The 21,919-nt window shown below is 36.9% G+C and overlaps 1 protein-coding gene across 9 annotated transcripts in view; it reads right to left on the reverse strand.

Moving 5' to 3' along the window:
* Positions 1-1,770: 1,770 nt before the first annotated feature.
* The window catches only part of ptk2ab (protein tyrosine kinase 2ab), a 63,046-nt gene continuing 42,897 nt past the window's right edge, over positions 1,771-21,919 (reverse strand). For 5 of the 9 annotated variants that reach the window (XM_056263971.1, XM_056263970.1, XM_056263969.1 and 2 more), the window contains 10 exons: positions 16,704-16,815; positions 11,642-11,728; positions 11,273-11,419; positions 10,775-10,888; positions 8,138-8,200; positions 6,383-6,422; positions 5,625-5,728; positions 3,853-4,008; positions 2,689-2,769; positions 1,771-2,594 (listed from right to left, as the gene is read on the reverse strand). In XM_056263971.1, coding sequence (XP_056119946.1) covers positions 2,382-2,594; positions 2,689-2,769; positions 3,853-4,008; positions 5,625-5,728; positions 6,383-6,422; positions 8,138-8,200; positions 10,775-10,888; positions 11,273-11,419; positions 11,642-11,728; positions 16,704-16,815 — 1,117 coding nt within the window. In that variant the 3' untranslated portion in view covers positions 1,771-2,381. Of the gene's footprint in view, positions 2,595-2,688; positions 2,770-3,852; positions 4,009-5,624; positions 5,729-6,382; positions 6,423-8,137; positions 8,201-10,774; positions 10,889-11,272; positions 11,420-11,641; positions 11,729-14,169; positions 14,377-16,703; positions 16,816-17,962; positions 18,069-21,919 lie in introns of those variants that run through there. The other 4 variants (XM_056263975.1, XM_056263973.1, XR_008808266.1 and 1 more) reach the window with 4 other exon arrangements.

Below are 21,919 nucleotides of genomic sequence, written 5' to 3' on the forward strand. Positions count from 1 at the left end.
TTAAAATAAGAGTTTCAGTAAAAAATTAAATAAAATAAAAACTTACTTCATTGATTGTATCGTGAGCTTTGCACCACTTACTAAATTTTAATGCGAGTTTGGTAAATTAGCTTAATATTAGATTGGGGCGTGATTTTAGTTTGAAGTTAAACAATAGCCTACGTTTTCTACCATACTGTAAAATGAAATCGCTTTATGTTCAGTTTTAATTCTTTTTCCTATGATGTTTTTTGCACGCCCGACTTACATTTAGATATTATCTCATGTTGAAGGCTGAAGGGCAGCAGTGATATTAAATGTATTCATATACCGCCCCCTACTGGAATTAACGTAATATGTTTTGGGGTTAAAGCCACTTTATCTACTCGTTGAACAAATGAAAATCCATCTCTATTTTTAAAATACAAACAGAATTTCTATTTTCTTAAAAGATTTAAAATAAAAAACTAGACAAATAAGGATTTTGTATTATTATTATTAAGATGGTTGTTATGCTTGGTGACATGATTTTATTCTTACTGATTTAACCAGATATTCGGTTTCCATTTTGAGTGTAGTTGTAGTATTATTTATATTATACCGATATAATATATTTATATTTTGTATGACCTTTTTTTCTATTTTCAGTTTCATTTTAACTTTAGTTTTAGTAATTGCATGTGTTTTTATCGTTTTTATTAGATTCATTTACATTAATTTGTAATTTTTTATATTGCCGAATACAAGCATTAATTTCTTTTAAAAAAAATCGTACTGACCCCAAACTTTTCATTAAATGTATATTATTCAAATAGATTAATATAAAATTAAAGATAAATTATATAAATAAAATTATAACTGATTTATTTGTATTTCAGTTTCAGTTTAATTTTAGTACTTCAAATTTACTTTATTTCAAAGCTACATCACTAATTTCAAGACTAGTTTTTCATTAAATATTTATATTTATTTGAAACTTTATTTCAATTACCGAAAACTATTTTGAATAGTTTTCGTTAACTATAACAACACTGGCTTCCTTAGCCATTATTTTGATTTAAGGCTTTATTGCATGTTGGAAATTATGGTTTTACTGTTCAGTCCTCATCTGTAATTGGTCAGCATAACATTGAGTTTTCATAAATAGTAGCAGCGCATGGGACAGTCATCCAGAAAATATGTATGGAAAATAAAACATTTTTCACTTCTGCATCACTACATAATTAAAATAATAATAAAATCTCTTTTTGGCTTTAATAAGGCATAACCAACACCCAGAAGACCAGAAACTGTTCTTAGCTTGTCAAGAATGAGTAAATACTGGTGTTAAGACTAAATGTGGTAGATAGAATAAATATTTTCCTGTGGGGCACATAATTAAGATTTATGTAAACATGTTTTGCAAGAGCAGCAGACTGATTGGTCTCTCAAACTCCAGGCAGAAATGTCCTGCAGATGATCTGCATTATACATAACGTCCATGGTCTCTATTTATTATTGATTAAACCATAACCATGAACTCATATATATATATATATATATATATATATATATATTATATATATATATATATACATAATATACATACATTACATATATAAATACACACAGGAGGGGGAGGGGGGAACACAGGATAGGGGGGGTGGAAAGGAGATAAGGATGATTCTAAGGGCCCTGAGCAGAAAAGGGGCCCTTTCGGTAGCATCAGGGGGCCAACTATAGACGAAAAAAAAAAGGAAAAAACTCATCAAATGATTTCACAGGGTCAAACAAGGAAACATGACTCCAACATTCATATTTTACTTCAGTCATAGCTTTATTTTACCTCTAGGTGGCACAAGGCCCAAATATACAACACTCTCCCTCTCAGTCCTAGGGAGAAGCGTGAGAGTCTGCAATGGAAAACCAGACTCATCAAACCCAGATTTTGCGAATGCAGTCCCAACTCAAGTTCTACTGTGCAAAACAGAGTCTTAGAAACAGCTCAACTTCTATGATTCTACAACCAGAACTAGAGCGGAATCTAGATTTGTGTGGTCTGGCTGTGGAGCTCGGGCTTGTCAATGAAACACAGATATACTAGATACAGTGTGAGAGTGTCTCTTTTCCTCCAGAGACGTTTAAAGCTCAAAGCGGCCCCCAGATTGAGAATCACCCTCTCAGCATCCAGTCACCGGCCCACTATGATCTGGAAGAGATTCACTCGTAATGACTCCAATCCGGTCCAGCTCATCTGTTAAATAAATCCGGAGCCCTCCTCGCGGTACCCGTGATCTACCGTGCAGCTTAACGTGAGGGTCAGTGAGTAGTGAAGGGGGGCCCATGAGACTCCATTAGTGTACAAGTCTGTGCTGGTGTGTTTCTCGGGGCGTCACATGCATCACCGTGTCCTTTTGCTAGGGCTAATGCGGCCGTGCCTGTCCCAACATCTTCAGCCTGGCCTGGTCAATCACATCCAGCAGATTCTTGGCATCTACGGCGAGTGCATGCGCAGCTGTTAGCATCTGTTTCTTGTAGTCCTGCTGCAGGCTGGTCATAACGTACTGCTGGGCCAACTTCATCTTATTTATCAGCTCAGCCAGGTCTGAATTTAGAAGCTTCTGAGCCATTTCGATCTGAAGAGGAAGAATGGGAGTTAACAGTTAGCTGAGCTGGCAGGAAGAACATTGAGAATGAGAGTATTTTTTTAGGGTTAGTATGCGAGTTTACCTCTCTGTGCGTGTGAGCTGGTAATAATGGTATCGTCTCATCCACAGTGGCCAGCAGTGTTCTCAGTGCCAATCCTACTTCCTGAAACACACATTTTCATGGTGAGAATGTTGAAAGTACAAAAATGATATAATGGCTCATCTTAAAACAAGTTCTGCCATTAAATTCTACTAACATTTTGCTATTATTTACTCGTTATTTAAAGGTCATGTCGTTTTTAATCCCGTATGCTCAATGCAACGGCAGTTTAGCTTTATTTTATTTTTCATTTCAGTTAATTTTAGTATTTCAGTTTGAACTCATTTCAGTTAGTTGCCAAGGCAATATTTCAAATTTTAGTTTAAAGTGCCTCTATTATGCAATTGTAAAAATTCTAGTCTCTTACAACAGGTTTACATGCATCCAAGGTAAAAACACACAGTTTCAAACATTGCAGCATCTCTTTTCTCAGTGTCTGAAACGGTTGAATAAACGAGTCAGTCTCTCTAAAGTTAAACCCTTCCTTTTTGAGAGCCTCCTCTGCTCTGATTGTTCAGATGGCCCAGTCTGTTGTGATGTTGGAAACGAAACGGCCATTGCCATATCTGAATTTCTTCTCCAGAGGCTTCCTCAGCACTTGCATACACAGTGAAACGAACAGCAACGGTTTTACCGTAGCAATTTGAACGCGGGTCCTCGTCCATCGGAAGTGCATGCAAAGTGGATCTGCTTTCACAGCTCAGAAAACAGCATCTTCTCGACATGTCAACAACAAGAACCAAACTCTTCCAGGCATCAGCTACAACTACAATGTTTGAGAGCGGCTCAAAGTAGATGATGTACCAGTGATACAAACCTACGTAGGTTCTTGCCGGAAGTAAGAATGGAATTACTGACGGCTCGTTTCAGGCAGTTCAGAATCGGTTCTTCCTTTTGGGAGACAATAATACCAAAAATAACTAGTTCTAGTTTTAGTAAACAATAACAACACTGGTTGAGAGGAACTTGACTGCACTATAAATGCCTGTTTTTTTGTGTTTAAAACGACCTGAGGGTGAGTAAATGATGACAAAAAAAATGTTTTAGGTGAAATATCCCTTTAGGATAATCTCTCTGGACAACAAATTACATATTCAGTGACCCTAAAGTATAGATTTCTAGTATATTTCTTAGGTTGTGTCATACCTTCACCATGGGCACGTATTCTTCAGGGGGAGCTGGCTGGATTTTACTGGACATCTCAATCACGGCCTTCACCAGCCCGGTCACATTTTCATAGACCTTATCGTTGGACCGATCTAAGTTCGCTGTTGGGGGTGGGTTGATCTCCTGAGGCTGAATCTAATGACAAATACAAAGTAACATGTTTTAAAATTATGCATTACTGAAGATTATTTCATTACAAGTATTTATGTACATAAACAAAGGATTTTAGATGAAGGTTGTGTTATTGAAATCTTGTTACTGGACATAAGTGATAATGAAATGTGTTATGGTTGACACTAGATGGCAATATATAAGCAACTACTGGAGACCAAACTCCACCTACAATTTCAATACAAAATATCATATGACAACAAAAAGAATGAATACAAAAAATCCCCCCATCTAAAATATAGAGAGATCAGGGACACATTTAGTTTAGATTTAAAACAACCAAGTGGTCTCAAAAAACTGTGCACCCATCCCAAAAGAATGATCAAAAACCTCCACTAGACTAGATTGCACTACAAGCACATTATTAAAATCACAGCTTATTTAAAAAAGCAAAGGACATGCATAGTGATCTATACGGCCAATGTAATTCAGTTTAGTGGATAATTAAGTTATGATTCGAAATGATATGGTTGAGTAATGACATAGCAACTGGTTAAAGGGGGCATAAACACAGACAGAAACATAACACTGAGTCTACAGGTGGTCTTACCCTCCAGGGCTACCAGTGCAAAAACAGTGCAACAGAGGAAGGGCAGAGGCACAGAGCAAGAGAATAGTGTGCAGAGAGAGAGAGAGAAAAAGAAAGAGATTAATAAATATCACTTTACGAATACATGCTGCAACGAAAGAAAGAGAAAACAGCCTGGAGTTACGGAATCATTCTGTTTTTTTATCCAACCTCATGAAAACGTTAGGAGTGTTTAGTGCTGTGAAGTTATATAACAAAATGTACATTTAAAGACCCGATAAAAAAAAATTTAAATTACAGTTTTGGGTCTACATTTTTAGCAAATATAGAAATGTAAAATTCACTGTCTTGTTAACATATTGACAAATCATCTTCTACTTCAAATTTTTTGTCCAATCAAATGAGAATGTTTGCCTCTGACTAGCAAAAAGAAGTAGGCTACATCCCGATTGTGGAACAAATAAACCCTATTAGCTATTTAAAAAGAATACAGGATGAGCCTTTCAATATTCCCCACCCAAACTTGCTGTTTAAACTGAAATACAACACAAAATCAACACTAGAAAGAGTGTTATTACGGGACCTTAAATACATATTTTTTGGGGCCAAACACACCCATAGGTAAAACTCCTAAAAACTATAAAATGGAGAAACAGATTGCAATTATACGTGCATCGTTTCTAATGATATTTTCCATGCCGCATTGCTTGTGAGACCCCCTGCACGCTGACCCACAGCATCAGGAAAACGCGCTGGAATGGAAACTGTGCAGGGATCTTTTTATGAGAGACCCCGCAGAGCAATTGTGTGCGTGTGTATGTGAAAGGGGTTTCAGGAATGAGGATGATTTTAATGAGGCTTGGCAAACAGCATCTGTTGGCATGCTAGCTGCTCCTGAAGGCGTCCCGCAAGTACAGATGCTAATCTTACCAGCCTCCCAGTGTGTGTTTGGTGGAATTTCAAACTTTGTGGTTTAAAAACAGCAAGCAGTGATTACTGTAAAGTTCCACAAGCACAATGCTCATGAGTTTCTCACTGGTAGTTCTGGTACCTTCACGCCTTCATTGTAGCTCTCTGTAGGGTTGAGTCCGGAGACTCCCGCTGGGTGGCTGGGAGCTCCGGGCCGAGGAGGCTTTTTAGGAGGAGCTGCGTGCTCTGAGGACAACAAGAAACTGTTATTCTGGAACTCTCAATCTGCTCTTTTATATAAGTGCAGCATTGAAAAGCAACAACATCATATGGAAGTCATTTTCAAGTGGACCAGATTTACATTTTCATACAAATCCATTGCCATTTATAAACCATCTGCATTCAAAAACACTTAGCAAGATATGTACATTACAGTGGAAGAGATTTTTTTTTCTTTTTGAAATAAATAAACTTTTATTTCATTATTATTTTGATCAAAAGTGACTGTAAATACACTATTTATAATGTTACAGATTTCTATTTCAAATAAATGCTGTTCTTCTGAACATTCTATTCATAAAACAGTCCTGAAAAAATGAATCAACTATTTTCAGCATTGATAAGAAATGTTTCTTTTGAGCACCATATCAGCATATTAGAATGATTTCTTCACCATGAAGACTGCTGAAAATTCAGCTTTCCCATCACAGGAATAAATCAAGCAATTAACTTAAAATCGTAATAATATTTCACAATATCACTTTTTTTTTTTTACTGTATTATGATCATGCAGCCTTGGTGAGAATAAGAGACTTTTCAAAAAGATTAAAAAAGAATCTTACTTAAATTTTTTGAACAAAAATGACGTATTACATGAAACAGAACTGGCATATAACTTACCTGCTTTCCCTATAGGTTGATAGATGTGCTGGTTTCCAGTCTGCAAACAAAACAAAAAACAGTTACAACAGTTAAAAATATGCAGGAGCCAAGACAGACTGTGCCATGTGTGTTGTTGTGGTCTGGGTGGGGAGCAGCCTGGATGCCTGGCATGCCAACACACACACACACACACACACACATCTGCCAAGACCACAGAGAATCAAAGAGGACAGCCCAATGGGACGGGATAGACATTCAAAACCACTGCAGAAGACAAACAAACTCTAGAGCAGCTGTGGAGTTCTGCTCTTCTAGATCCACATGACACGCATGAAACATTCAAAAACTAGTAAACATCTGTGGTAGTTCTGTATTAACATCAGAAGTGGGAGGGCAGAGCAGATTGGGTTTCTCGAGTGTCCACTGCTACATGTTTCCTCACAAAAGGGCCTTTGTCCTTGGTCTCCCATTTATCCCAATGAATTTCTTTTTGATAGATATCCAGCTATGATAGACACTTCAGACCCTTAAAATTGATAAAAAAAACACACTATGGCGAAATGAATGAATCTCAGTGGAGACTATGAAAAATGTCTATAAATAGTGTCATTACAAATGATTATATAAACACCATTTTAACAAATTAAAAAAATAAACAGGAGTTTTAGAATGTCTCAGTTCTTAAGCTGCATGAACACCTCAAGTCTCAAACCTGAAGAACATCTGACTGTAGAAAAAGTCACATAATTAATGTAAAAAAATGTATCTGATCAGTGACTTACAGTAGAAAAATCTTAACCTTAATTTACATCAGAATTATTCTTTGTCTCAAACCTTTAAAACTGAAAAAAAAAAGAATTTCTAAATGAGATTTTACACGTTACAATTGGTCAAAAGTAATCTAAATGTAATCTAAAAGTAGTCTGATTATGTTACCTAAAATGTGTAATGTAATGGATTACTTTACTAACATTTTTGTCATGCAATTTGGAACCAGTAACGGACTACAGTTTGTAAGTAATCAACCCAGCACTGCCCACAGTTGTAGATCATAGAGTTACATAATCTTCACATACAATCTTTCAGTCTCCCACTGAAAACAATTTAAGTGAAATTCCTGTGCATGTACAGAATTCCCCCACAGCAAGTGTGAGTTGACACCCATAAACAAAATAATTTACGGCAGATGTCCATGAGTGGGAACACCACTATATTTAACATGATCTGATCAGATGATTAACTCCTGCTTGAGAGATATGGCTACTATGAACTGCTGTTGTACACGTTTTACATTTTGTATTCACGCATGTAAAGAAAAGGGTTAATGGGTTTAATGAACCATCCCTTTAACCTTAAATTAACTTGCATAACATTACATTATGTTTATAAAGATTTACACTATCATTCAAAAGTTTGGGTTCGGATTTTTTTTCTTATGCTCACCAAGGCTGCATTTATTTGATTAAAAATACAGTAACATCAGTGTGAAATATTATTACAGTTACAAAGTATTAGAATATTTCAGTATTATGTCATTTATTCTTGTGATTGATTCTTCATTCACATGACTCAACAGAAATCATTCTAATATGCTGATTTGATGAATAAAAAGTTCAATAGTAAACCACCAATGCATTCTTGTGAAATTCAATGCATCCTTGCTGAATAAAACCATTAATATTTATTTGAAAAAAAAAAAAAATGACTTTACTGACCTCGAACTTTCGAACAGTAGAGTATTTCAACAAAAAGAAAGAAAATGAAGAAACTCACTGGTCCCTGAAGGCTTCCATCATCACGGTCAATGCTTCCTCTGGAACTTCTCCCATCAGGCTTCTGCCACACACACACACACAGGAGAAAGAAGGTCAAACTTGACACCTCGTTCAACAAATTCATGTCTGTCACATGTATTGTGCTTCTTCACACCACGTCCTGACCTGGAACGACACAACAAGATTCCAGCGAGAAGTAATTTGCATGTCCACAATGAAAATGACATTGCTGCATGGCACGGCACATTAATAGCCAATAAGAACACATTTGATGTTTACAATGCAGTTATAAAGTGTGATCTCACTGAAATTTCATTGTGGGCAAAACATGATGCTACAAAAATAAATTTCTCATGTTCAATCATTTCATTGCGTATAAATCACATCATAAGTATTGCTCACAAACCGTATGTCTGTTCCTACACCTTAAAATGACAACGATAAAGCATCCATAAATCAAATGAATATAAACTAATCGGACTCATTTACAGCACTTTGACAACAAGTCCATGACATTTCAAGATCCCTTAAAGATGAAATAAAAACAGTGTAAAATCTGCACACTTCAAGCTTTACTGAAAAGGCACCCTCCCCTTCCAATTTTTCCAAGTTTACCGTACCAGTTTTCCGAAGCAGGATTTAAAGACCTGCATCTTCCTGTCTGTTCCTGTGAGTGTTTCTCTCTGGCGTTTCTTAAGCATGGAGCAGAGCACAGAGTAAATCTCCATTAAGCAAGCGTGTGTGTGAGGGATAAGTCAGAGTGTGTGTGTGTGTGTGTGTGTGTGTGGAGTGACTCGTCTCCTGAATGTGAGACATATTAAACCCACACTGACTCACTCACAGTCGACGAGCCTCAACTCAACGAAGCCAAGCCCTTTTCTGCTCTACTACTCCTCCTCTCTCTCATTCCCTAGCTCAGTGTTTTCTCTCTTTCCCTCCTATTATTTCTCATGCACATTCACGTATAACATCTGTGAAGAGATGAAAACTTCCTGTGATCAGTAATTTAACTTTCAGCAGATGCAGGTCAGGTTGAGTTTACCCATCTCATGCCTCAGTGCCAACAAAACCCTTCATTACTGAGGAATGCCTGAAAACGGCACCTGTATCAAACAGCCGGGATAAAAAAACTAATTTTCCACTCACAGCATAAAAAAACTTTAATAGGCATGCAAATAGTTTTTAACCATCCTAAGCTTTTTGAAAAAAGGTCACACATTGGCTGTAAGAGTCAAACACTGTAAGAATGTAACCTTTTGAATGAAAAAAATATTTTTCTTTTTGGCTTTTAGGTCATTTGGATTTTATTTGGATCTTATTTATGTGTAAAATTGTCATTATTTGCTAATGGTGGAACACAAAAGACAAATTGAGACGGCTTTTTTTCACACAATGGCTGCCAAGCTCCACTAAAAAAATAAAAAAATAAAAAAATAAAACAAACAGCATTATAATGGGTGCCATACATGCACTATATAAAATAATATTTATTGACTAATAATCTAACAATTCACTGACCTGGTTATTTGAGAAACACTGCTTCAGTGAGTTACAAATTAGCCAGATTCATGAACAAATCATTCTTTTGATCCAGTTCTTTTCAATAGACTGATTCATTCTGAGTGCTTTGTTCCCAAACTGGAATGATTCAGTTCTTGAGCTCAAACTTATTGACTCGATGATTCAGTCACCGGAGTGGAAGATTCTTGGTGATAAATATAAAATGTTGGTCTGTTCATCACACAATTCTATCGGTTGACTTCAAAAGATTTGGAATAAAATGAACGAATCATACAGACAAAGTTTTCCATATGGAAAAGAGCAGCATGATTCTTCCAAATATCTCCTTTTGCGTTCCATTGACAAAACACAGTTTGTGTGTTTAGAAAAACGCGAGGATGAACAAATACTTTTTCGCTGAACTAATCCTTTAAAGAGCTGACATTTCATTTCAACAGAAGTTGTTTGTGAGGAAAAGTAATAGTTTGAGCAGAAGAATGAATGTTGTTTGCTGTGGTGGAGCTCTGAATGCCCTTTTTAGTTGGTACAGGAAGCTATGAGAGTTTTTTTCTGTGAGACAGACTGAACATAATGACACAGTGAAGATACAAATGACGGAGACTGAAAGCCAAAACTTGCCATACCACAAACGCACACAAATATTCACAGGCAAACTTGTGCGGATAAAAACATACATATGCATACATTTTACTGCAACAATAACACACTCCACAGAGTGCAATACCTTCGCATTCATTCCTTATTCATATTCTTTCTGTAATTCTTCAAGAATGCAAATGCAAAAAATGCAACAAAAAAAACCTTAAAGCAGAGGTTGTGAAATTGTGAGGATCAATCACAACCGTTTACAAATAAATAGCGCAGGAAACCGCAATTGGTGGACACACTTATTCTCAAACAAACATGAAAATGACTGTTTGGAATATCATACCACTGCTGCAGCTATAAATAAACATCATGATGATTCACTACTAAAATGCTTTTAGGAAGAAGTGAAAACTAACGCCCATGTAATACAGCTAAGCAGGAGGAGAGAGGAGAGGGAAAAGGGAATAAGATGAGCAGATACATGTGAGGAAGAGATGGAGGAGGTGAAGGTGAGTGGGATCAGTACCAGTAGTCTCTCCTCCTGCTCTAACCAGCGCTGATCGTCCTCCATCTGCTGCTGCTGCAGTAACAACTGCTCCTCCATCAGCTGAGACAGACCACAGCGCAGAGCCACACCATCCTGAAAAGCACACAACTCATGAACAAAAAGCTAATAAAGATGATAAAATGATGATAAATATATGACAGCTAAAATCAGACTGGCACTGCAGTCTTGTTAAAGTAGCTGCTTTATCACATTTACCACTGCTTGGCGACGTTTTGCAAAACAAAATCCAATCATTTCAATAGGAATCTATGCGTTTATGAGTTTCACATAATATTTCAATGCAATTTTCCTAATTTATGAAGGACATTCAGTGCAACCTTCGAATTTGGCCAAAATAAGTTACCTTAAAAGGCCTTAAACATTTGTTGTAAATGTTTAAAACTGTCTTCACATTAGAAGCGTCTCGATGCCTAAAATGGTGTTTATGTTGGCAGCTCATTCGGTTTTGAATCTAACCTCCATGCTGGGGTTCCACATGTGATCCTGAGTAGTTCTGCGATGGTTCCAGCTGTCGTGGTGATCAAGTCCAGTCCCTGCTGCCTGGGGAGGGTACATCACGCCAGGTACGGGAAGCAAGCCGTGTGGCCCAGAGTGCCCTGCCATCTACATCATGCCAAATGCACATATAAAGCAAACTTTTATTTCTTTATAAACATTCCGGGGTTCATTTTCAAACAGTAGCACAACGCAGTATGTCATCGCTAAAGCCTGCGCTTGATACACTAACCACCTGTAATTCAACTAGTTGTCTAATGCATCCTCCACAATCTAGTAGTCTGAACCAACTCAAATCATTCTGAGTGAATTCACCCCTTGGTTTTGTACCTGGTAATGATTGTGCTGGCCAATGTGCTGAGGGCTAGGGTAGAACCCTTCACTGGAACGGGGACTTGGATAACCAGGTCGACTGGGCTGTAAACACACACACAACTATGTTAATGTACTAGCACATCTTGACCAGTCAGGTTAAGGTTAGGAGATGCTGTTAAAATCAGTCCACCAGACACACACTAAATTCTTGTGCATTTTGTGTGGATGAAGATTTCAGGCTGTTGAAGGGAAAAAAGTAAAACAGTCAAACATAAAATGCAAGCAGTTAGTTAAACGTTAACAAAATGCATGTGTTATGTTATTGTAGTTGAGAGAAGGATCGGGCGGGTATAAAATATTAGAAGGAAGGGATTGAAGAATGAATGCTGTTTGGCAGGAGGCGGTCCTCATCCAAATGGGATACCAACTAGGATACTCTGAGTCCAGCTGCGGGTGGGAAAACAGGAGATGGACTGATCTACCTTATAAACTCGTTCATAGAGAGAGTCGACTGACCACAGCTCCAGATGAGCAAAGGAGGAAACAAAAGGAGAAAAAGGGGTGACAACACACAGTAACACACACTAAACGGACAGAAAAGGGTTAAAAATGGGGGGGGAACCCCACATGAACACTGCCACGAGAGGGATGGGATATATTGTCTTTAAAACAAAGCAAAAAAAAAAAAAAGATGTTTATCATCAATCTGCTTTAAGAACCAATTTTCTTTTGTTAAGAATGATGTTTTGGGGATGTGGAAGGGTTGAGAGCCTTATTACGTATAACTGTTTTGTCTGCATTTATGAAAATAAAGCCAAATATGAGATTCACACAAGCACACACGTCTGTGACAGGGTAATCCTTCATTTTAATACAATTGTTAAACATCTGGTCTGGCACACAATTTAGTTTACATGCACTGAAGAGGCAACATGCAGTTTTCCACAGTTTTATCTGGAAAAATATCTGAAGCTAGCATTTTTTTTCCCACTTGTTTTTAGTCTTGATCAAAAGATGTTGATCAAATAGTGGTTCTATAATAACAGCTATGTTGAAGCCTAAAAGTCGCTACACTCCCTGGGGGTCACAGTAAAGAGCAGTCGAGTCACTAAATGTGCTTATTGTATGAGCACGATTGTAACTCAGCTTTGTCCAACATGTACTGTATACAGATACACGTAAACCAGAAAGTGCTTCATAAACTCCCTCCGAAAGAAAAAGGTGACACGCAATGTGCATTTAATCCTTCATTTATCCAATATAGTCCAACAGTCAGGTTCTGGAAGTTAAAATCACATTCATTGATTCTTAACAATAACCTATAAACCTTTAAAGACAGACATACTGTGAGCTATGAGGTGGTTAATTAATGCCATTTGCTTTTGTTAAAACCATCAGCCCACATTATTTCAACTTATTACACGGCTCTGTGGAATACTTGATTCTGATTGGTCAATCGCGCCATCCAGCGGTATGTTATTCCTCGCTAAATAGATAAAAACAGATAACACAGGCTCATCTGGGTTACTGAAGTCAGCAGCGCTATACACTTCCAAGGAAAAGTTTTTCTTTGTGGAAGTTTTGCGTTTGGTGAGCTAATAAAATATTAAAACTTAGTCAAATCAATATTTTGTGTAGTTATTATCGAGGACTCACTCTCTCGTTTCATAAAAACGCAGCTGCTGCCATTTTGCGACTATTGTTTTGTACACTGTTGGATTATAAGATACAAACAGATACGATTTTAAAACAGTTTCATCTCAAAAATGATTTATGTGGCGAAATGCTGTGTAATAAGTGGTATGACTGAACAGTATCCCTTAAACGTCCGCTTAGTTTGAACTTGCCGGTCTAGCAACTGCTCTCTCCGCAGAAGCTTCGCGTTTAAAGACCTAATGAAATATTTTGTGTCTAATTATTTACTTATGTGGCAAGTGGCCATGTAATAAGCGAGATAATGTACATCCAGCCGGTTATCTCATCTCAGAATAAACCCCTTCAGGCTGATGCAAGACCCCTCTGCTTCGGGGTCCTGATCACCCTGTCGGTGTTTATTCTGAGATAACCAGCTGGATGTACATTACCCCTTACTTATTTTTTAAATTGTGTTTAAGAATGACATTTCTGGTGAAAAAGTACAAAAGAAAACTGTGCCAAAAACTTTCTTTAGTACAGTGCACTCCCATGAAGCAAAGCAAATGATGTAGTAAGTAACTACTTAAATATTTGTACATGTATGCATAATTTGCGACTAACCTCATTGCAGGTTGGTTTGGTTCATGGCTTATAACTCTTTAACAAATACTTTTTTAAATCCATATGGGAAAAAAATGAAAGGGAAATTACTTCCAGAACCAAGGTCGGTGAAAAAGTGGGGCACTGTTGCACTCTATTGCACATTGTCTTATTCACTTGGTCATCAAATGAAGAGTTTTGCTTGGACTTGCTTGGATATACAGTTATATATTGCAGTCAACATTGCTGACTCTAATGCACTAAACCCTTTACTGCTTTTTACCACTACAACATCTAATCCGCAGCTAAAATGACATGCACCTACAAAAGCACCTGTGCTAATCAAGAAACTACAGTAAAACCCCGGGATACCCTGCTAACAGCCCTAGCACACCTGCCTGTGAGAATCTGTAGGGCACGTGGGTCAGGCTCAGCTGTTGCATGGAGGGATAGTAAGGGTCGAAGAAAGCAGGCTGAGTGGCACTGGGGGACACACAGGGTCTCCTCCTGGACCCCTGGGGAAACAGCAGGGAGCAGTGCAGCGGTAACAGCTGAAGCAGTTGTGTATTAGCATGGCACTGAGTGCGAGTGTTTTGCTGTAGCGTTTGCTGCACGTTTGGTGATTGGTTAATGATGGGTTTGTCACATGGACCCAAAGGAGAGGCAGACGACTCGGGCTGGCGGAAGCAAAGGGAGATCTGGGAACCGAAGGGTTGCTGTGGAGGGCGAGAAGCAGCAGACGCAGACGGAGACAGACAGTCCATACTGAAGCTGTGCTGGAGGGGGCGTCTGCGGGAGGGCTACACATACACACACAGTCACACACACAATGAAAGATGAGCTAACCAACACAAGGAAACAGGGCACAAACAGAAAGGATGACAAAAGCAGAAATATAGTGAGACATGATATGGGTGAAAGCAGATTCAATCTGGTCATTAGCACAGCGGCAGGTGTGACCAGTCAACAAAAACAGACATCAGCACCTGGACAGGATGATTGACAGGTCTGACAGGGAGCGAGGGAGTTTGAAAGTAAGAGTATGAAGTGCTTTAAGCCACACACAGAGCGAATGGAAAGATCAGCCTGGCCCATCAATCACCATAATTGTGAGCAGCACAGGACAGGGAAGGATTTAAAACCCTGTCAAAAAGCAGACGGACTAACAATATTAATCATAACATTAAAAACTTAAATCGTACTGACACGCACTACCGTTCAAATGTTTGAGGTCGGTACGATTTTTGATTGTTTTTGAAAAAGTCTCTTGTGTTCACCAAGGCTGCCTATATTTGATCAAAAATACAGTAAAAACAGTAATATCGCAAAATATTATTACACTTTAAAATTAATAGATTTTCAGCATCATTACTCCAGTCTTCAGTGTCACATGATCCTTCAGAAATCACTCTAATATACTGATTTGTTGTTTAAAAAACATTACTTCTTATTATCAGTGTTAAAACAGTTGTGCTGCTTAATATTTTTTGTGGAAACCATGATACATTCAGGATTTAATGATGAATAGAAAGTTCAAAAGAACAGCAAATAGAAATGTTGTGAAACATTATAATTGCCTTTACTGACACACAATTTTAATGAATCCTTGCTGAATAAAAGCATTCATTTTGTAAAATGGGAGTGTATTTCAAACTAAAACAAAAAGCTGGGAAGGGACATTTCATAAGACTCAGTGGGTCATGAATGTTTGACCTGTTTTTCCAGAAAAGTGATTTCATGGATGTCTTGATTTCCATCATCAAATTTTTGATTAATTTCTTTGTAGTCAGGTGATAAAAATGGAGATTAAAACTCTTTAGTAGTCTGTCTTTAGTAGCAGACATAAGGAAAGATGTCTAATCATATTTATTTTCATATTAAGCTTGTTGAAGAGATGAAGATGAAGAGAGAAGACCGATAACCACATGTGAAGAAGCATTTTTGCATATGGGAAGCATATGTACTACAAGGTGGGGTCCAAAGCGAGACCATCTCAAACTGAGACCACAGTGAATATCTGTGATTCAAAATCTAATTCAAATATTGAAATAATAAATATTTACATATAAATATTTAAAGATTTAAAATCTGCACTATTTCTAGGACACTAATTAAATAAGCAAATAAACCAGATTACTATGCTAATAATATACTTTGTGTTGTGGTCTCAGATGTTCAGATCCCACTGTATGTAACCACAACAAATTAAAAACTAGAAAGGTACTGTATCCAAGATACAGTGATGTTTCATGACAGAAGACGTGACCTGGCATTGGAGAGCTGAGATTACAGACCAAGGGAAGGTCTGGAAAATTTCTGGCTAACTATAAACACACAATAATGAAATCAATCACTGCAGGAAATATATTTATAGTCTTTTTTCTTTGATAGATCAAAAAAAAAATCATCTTGTCTTATAAAAATGTTTAAACGATACATGAACACTCTTGTTTAACACTTGTTTGCTGCTAAATAAAATATCCAAAAATATTGTAAGCAAAACAGTCAAAGTTTTAATGGGGAAAACATTGCTCTAGTCCTATCTTTCACACTTAAAAAAAAAAAAAACACCGACCTGGTTTACGTTAAAAAAACACACATATACTACATCTCCTAACAAGCCACCATGTGCTAGGGTGACAAATGGTGACACGCTGTTAACCTTAGTAATAAATCTGCTGTTCCAGATGAACTCAGGCTGCCATAAATGTAAAAAACACATGAACAATCCAATGAATTTAAAACAAATTTTCTTTTTTGCATTCTTAGCCAGTTACACATTAATTAGGACATTGTAAATCAGCTTGTTTAACATAAGAAATAGCCCAGCGTAGTTACTTACTTTGGGTGGCGCCTCGTCCGAGCCTCCAGAGTCCCAGGAAACGGGGACTTGTCTCCTCATCTCCATACGGCTGCGCTCCTCCTGCTGAGCCTTCTCATCCGAGAGGATTGTACTGCACAAACACCGGTGGAAAACACTATCAAACATCAACATCTTTCTTCTAAAACGATGAGAGCTAAAAATGGATCCTCGAGTTTGCGACCACTCTTGCAGAGCAGAAAAGTAATAAAGTTCTTTAGTACAAATGTGAATGTAAGGTAACTTCCCCTCAAACTTTCATTCCTATAAATAAGAATGAGTTCAAGAGGAAGACATTTCCAATTTTATCCAATTGATTGAAAGGTGGAGTCACTCTATCATCACAGACGAGTCAGTGTAAGATCCCAACCCACACACGGTCGACTACCAGGGAAAATAAAAACGCAGATTCATAATATACCAGAATCACTATTTCACAATCAAATACGTAACGACAAGCTGTAAGTATAGTCAAACAACCTGAATAAGAGCATGACAGGCCTTTCATGACGTTAACACATAATCCTTCAACATTTCTCATTCTAGACTGCTACGTGAATAAAAAGAGACACTAATACAAAGACATAAGCAAACACTCTTTATGCATTATATACTGCCTTAGTGCATATGTACTAATTTTCAAAGGTTTGGGGGCAGCACGATTTTATCTGTTAAAGACATTAATCATTTTATTCAGCAAGGATACATTAAATAGATTTTTTTTTTTAAGTGACAGTAAAAACATTTACCCAGTATCCACAAAAAATGTTAAGCAGCTGTTTTCAACTGATAAGAGGAAATGTTTCTTCAGCACCAAACTTCTAATTAGAATGATTTCTGAAGGATCATGTGACACCGAAGACTGGAGTAATGGCTGCTGAAAAAAAAAAAAAATTCAGCTTTGCCATTACAGGAATAAATTATTTAAAACAAAATATTCAAACAGAAAAGAGTTATTTTAAATTAAAATAGTGCTATGTAATAGTATATACACAGTATTACCGTTTTCACTGTGTTTTTAATTTAAGGAATGCAGCCTTGGTTAACATAAGAGGCTTCTTTGAAAATCTTACCGACCCCAAACGGTAGTGCAGTTTCAGGGTGGGGTCTGCTCACGCTCACAGTACACACACAGAAATGGCTTTAGTGATCAAATAAAAACCTTACAAGAATGGAAATGTTATTAATGACCTTAAAACTCACCACACAGTCTTTATAGTATTGATGTGTGAAGCTCGTACCTGTCGTCAGTGAAGTCTTGCGCTCAGAGGTGGCTACAGAAACGCAAGAGGTGCGAAAGAATGGAGCATGCAAGTCTTAGTGGGGAGAGAATGCAAGCGGACTGAGAGAGGGTCTATTTCTGGAAACTCTATTATCTCAGAGAGACCATGAGTGGATGGAGAGAGAGAGAGAGAGAGAGAGAGAGAGAGAGAGAGAGAGAGAGAGAGAGAGAGAGAGAGAGAGAGAGAGAGAGAGAGAGAGAGAGAGAGAGAGAGAGAGAGAGAGAGAGAGAGAGAGAGAGAGAGAGAGAGAGAGAGAGAGAGAGATGCAGGATAAACAGAAGGGACACCTGTTGTGATCAATCCAGACCTGCTGAGCTTCCCCACACCCAGACCATCATACACAGCCATAACTGTTGCAGGGGTCTCAGGCTCTCAAAGACAAAAGCTGTAGCTGAATCTAATAAAACAGATTAAAATGTGCCATAAGTTTGGGCTTGATAGCAATTGAGGATTAAAAAGGTTTCCAAACAAAACCTTGTTAAAAATGTTAAAATCAAAAATGTCCTACAATTAAAAAAAAAAACTTTAAAGGCAGCTTAGTAAAAAACATTAAAAGCAAAATCTGGCCTCAGAAATCTTAACAAAAATGGTAAAAAATCTTAAGGCTTGGGGTTGGCAGCCCTTAATAATCAAATTAATTCTTACAACAACAAAACAAAAAAAATCTTGATTAAAAACATTCCCTGACTAAAAATGTACATTTTTCATGATTAAAAAACTTTAAAAAAAATAATTGTTAAAAAAGGTTACATCTAATTGTATGTAGGGCTCTTATGGATTAAAAATGTTTCTCAACAAAATAAAGTCTGTCAAAAAACATAAAAAAGAAACATTAAATTTAAAAAATGTTAACAAAACTAAATTTGTCATGACAAATTTGTGCTTAACAGCTCTTAATGTATAAATGCAGCCTTAATGAAATCTGCAGTCTCTCAAAAGGTCACATACAGAATCTATGGAATGGCCAGCGAGTCCCAGACTCACCCAAACCATATCAATCCATCATCCTCTGCCTGCCTGTGAATAACAGACTGTCTGCTCCATCAAACCTTCAATCCTAAAGTCTAATGCTGAACTTTACTGGGCTGTTATGTTCCTCAGAGGGCCACTATTTTAAAAAGAAAGTGACAACATTCACACCTGGCTAATTCAGTTCATGTTACACTGTCCAGAATCAAGTACCAAACATCTCAACATACACAGTAGTACAGACACGCAAACTACAGTACTTCTACAATGTTTAGAATCAAACTGTTGAGTGCGAAGACAAACATAAATGATTCATTCCTCAGTTTGTTTAGACTAGACTTTCTTTCTGCAATCGCTGACAAAGACTTCTGACGAACAGCCAATTGTTTGAGCATCCTGTGTGTCAAACCCATGTGACTATTACATTTCATACTCGTCACTTCATCTCAGTATGCACTGATGAAATAACGTTAAGAAATCATTTTGGGGAAGGTACACAAACTTTATGTGTGTTCTATTAAAACTGCTGTTTAGAAATCATAAACGTGACGCTCTTTTAAAACAAACCCCATCAACGCTGACCTTGAGATTACACTCTAAAGAGCATAAATCCACCAATAGATCTCAAGTATACAGAGGCTAATTTCCTTATCAAACACAACATATTGACTGAACCTGCTCTGATAACTTCAGCACCAGTTATGGCTGCAATTTGGCTTCATAAATGGCATTAACAGTGCAAATATTTACAGGGTCTCTTAGAAACAGACGTGCTACAATTTGATGTACAACTAAAATTAATGAGGGTACAGAGAGGGAACTGATTTTTCCGACACACATTTTTCACTCCATCCAAGATACCTAACAAGGAATACATTTGGAAACTCAAGATGCAACATGACATATCTGCCTCAATTTGGATATCTGGGGCATGTGTGTATAACTTGAGATTTTGGAAATATCTCATGCTGTCAAATCTGTTTTATATCAAATAGAAATCTTGGATGTTTTTGCTTAAGGCAAACACGATTCCTCAGATTATTGAGGAATCATGTGTTTGATGGCCTGTCAGAGTACAGGTCGTTTTCCCCTCTCTATTAGCGTTTACAGGAATTGACTGCATGTGTGGACAAGAACAGACATTTGGGAACTCAATACTATTGTCTCATGAAAGATGCAGGGAGTGCGTGTACATGCCTGAAAGGGTCAGGGAGAGATAAACACTCAAGGATGTGTAAGAAAGAAAGAAAGAAAGGATGATTTTTTTCATAGTTGCTATTGTAACTATGAAATCAGGTCCAGACAGGAAGTGTCATAGACTTGAAGAGGTTGAGTCGAGGCTTAACTAGATTAAACTTCCTCTAAGAATGCAATTCTCAATGTTTACACTTACGTAGCAAGACATATTAATATTTTTGAAAGTGGTCTCTTTTGTTCATCAAGGCTGCATTTATTTGATTAAAAATACCGTAAAAACAGTAATATTGTAAAATATTACAATGCAAATTAAGTTTTTTTTTGGATACAATCAAAATATAATGTATATCCTGTAATTTCAAAGCAGAATTTACAGCATCATTACTCCAGTCTTCAGTGTCACATAATCATTTAGAAACTATTCTAATATGCTGATTCTATTCTGATTAGCTTCTCAAGGAACATTTCTTATTATTATCACTGTTAAAACAGTTGTGCTGCTTAATATTTATGTGAAACCGTGATTCTTTTTTCAGGACCGTTTTGGTAAATAGAAATTTCAACAGCATTTATTTGAAACAGAATAAATGTCTTTACTTGTTGAATAAAAGTATTCATTTCTTTAAAAAACTAATTGTTTTGCAAAACCCAAACTTTTGAATAGTACTCCATATGTGCATTGGAAGATGTTTTTGTTTTAATTTGATAAAACATCCAACTACAAATAACATTATAAAACAGAGAAAAAAATAAAACTAATAATTGCATTGAACAGTTTCAGTGAAAAGTCTAACAATAATGTTTAAAATCTAAATACAAAACTAATTAAGAAATGGAAAAAAAAAATCAAAGTGAGTGCTGTTGTACTGCTCAATCTGATAGAATGCTCATTAAAATGATAAATTACAATAGTGGAGTAAATTATAATAAAATATTTGTGATAAACAAAAAGTACAATATAAACCAATGTAACAACAGCATCTAGGAAAGAGTCAAATACATTTCCTGCTGTTTAAATATTAGTGTTGACTTCACAAAAAAGCTCTTGTATCATATCAGAAAACATAAAAATATGGTGGACATGAACAATTATATGAAACAGTAACAACCACTGTAAATATGTAGTATGTAGCTTATCTTTATAATATAGAGCAAGCTGAGCACTGGAGTCATACTGCTCTAAACCACACTAGTAAATGTCACTTGGACTTGAATAGCCTGCATGAGCACCACAGCTAAATGCGTTAAAGAAAACCACAGCTTTGACATAAAATCCATTACAGGTCTAACCTCAGTCCTTTTCATTCAACTCAATCAAGCATGGGTTAATGTTATGCTGAATCTCTACCTGCTGCGCCCAGCAATCTTTAAACAATCACACCAGTCACACAGTTATTTATACTGAGCATTACAGCGCCATCTACTGCTATCAGGCAGATTCATTTACTGTGGTAATGAGACTCTTTGGTTATGTAAGGCTATGCCAGCAAAAATCAGATTGTTTGCATATCCAGTTATTATCCAGATGGGTTTTTGACAGTCAGGACTGCAAAAAACACATGAAATCAGATTTTCTCAAAGATTTTTTCAAATCTGATTCAAAGCAAATTTGAAGGTGATTTGAAATGCAATTCCAATCAGATTTGTACAGATGTGTCTCAGTCTGAACACTCTGGCTGTTCAAATTTGGATTTCTTTTGTATTATTCTTAAGGCGACACACAACGGCAACGTCAAAACCAGTGACAGA

This window comes from Rhinichthys klamathensis, unplaced genomic scaffold (genome assembly GCF_029890125.1).
Source record: "Rhinichthys klamathensis goyatoka isolate OS25496 unplaced genomic scaffold, OSU_Roscu_1.1 h1tg000211l_1, whole genome shotgun sequence".
NCBI lineage: Eukaryota > Metazoa > Chordata > Actinopteri > Cypriniformes > Leuciscidae > Rhinichthys > Rhinichthys klamathensis.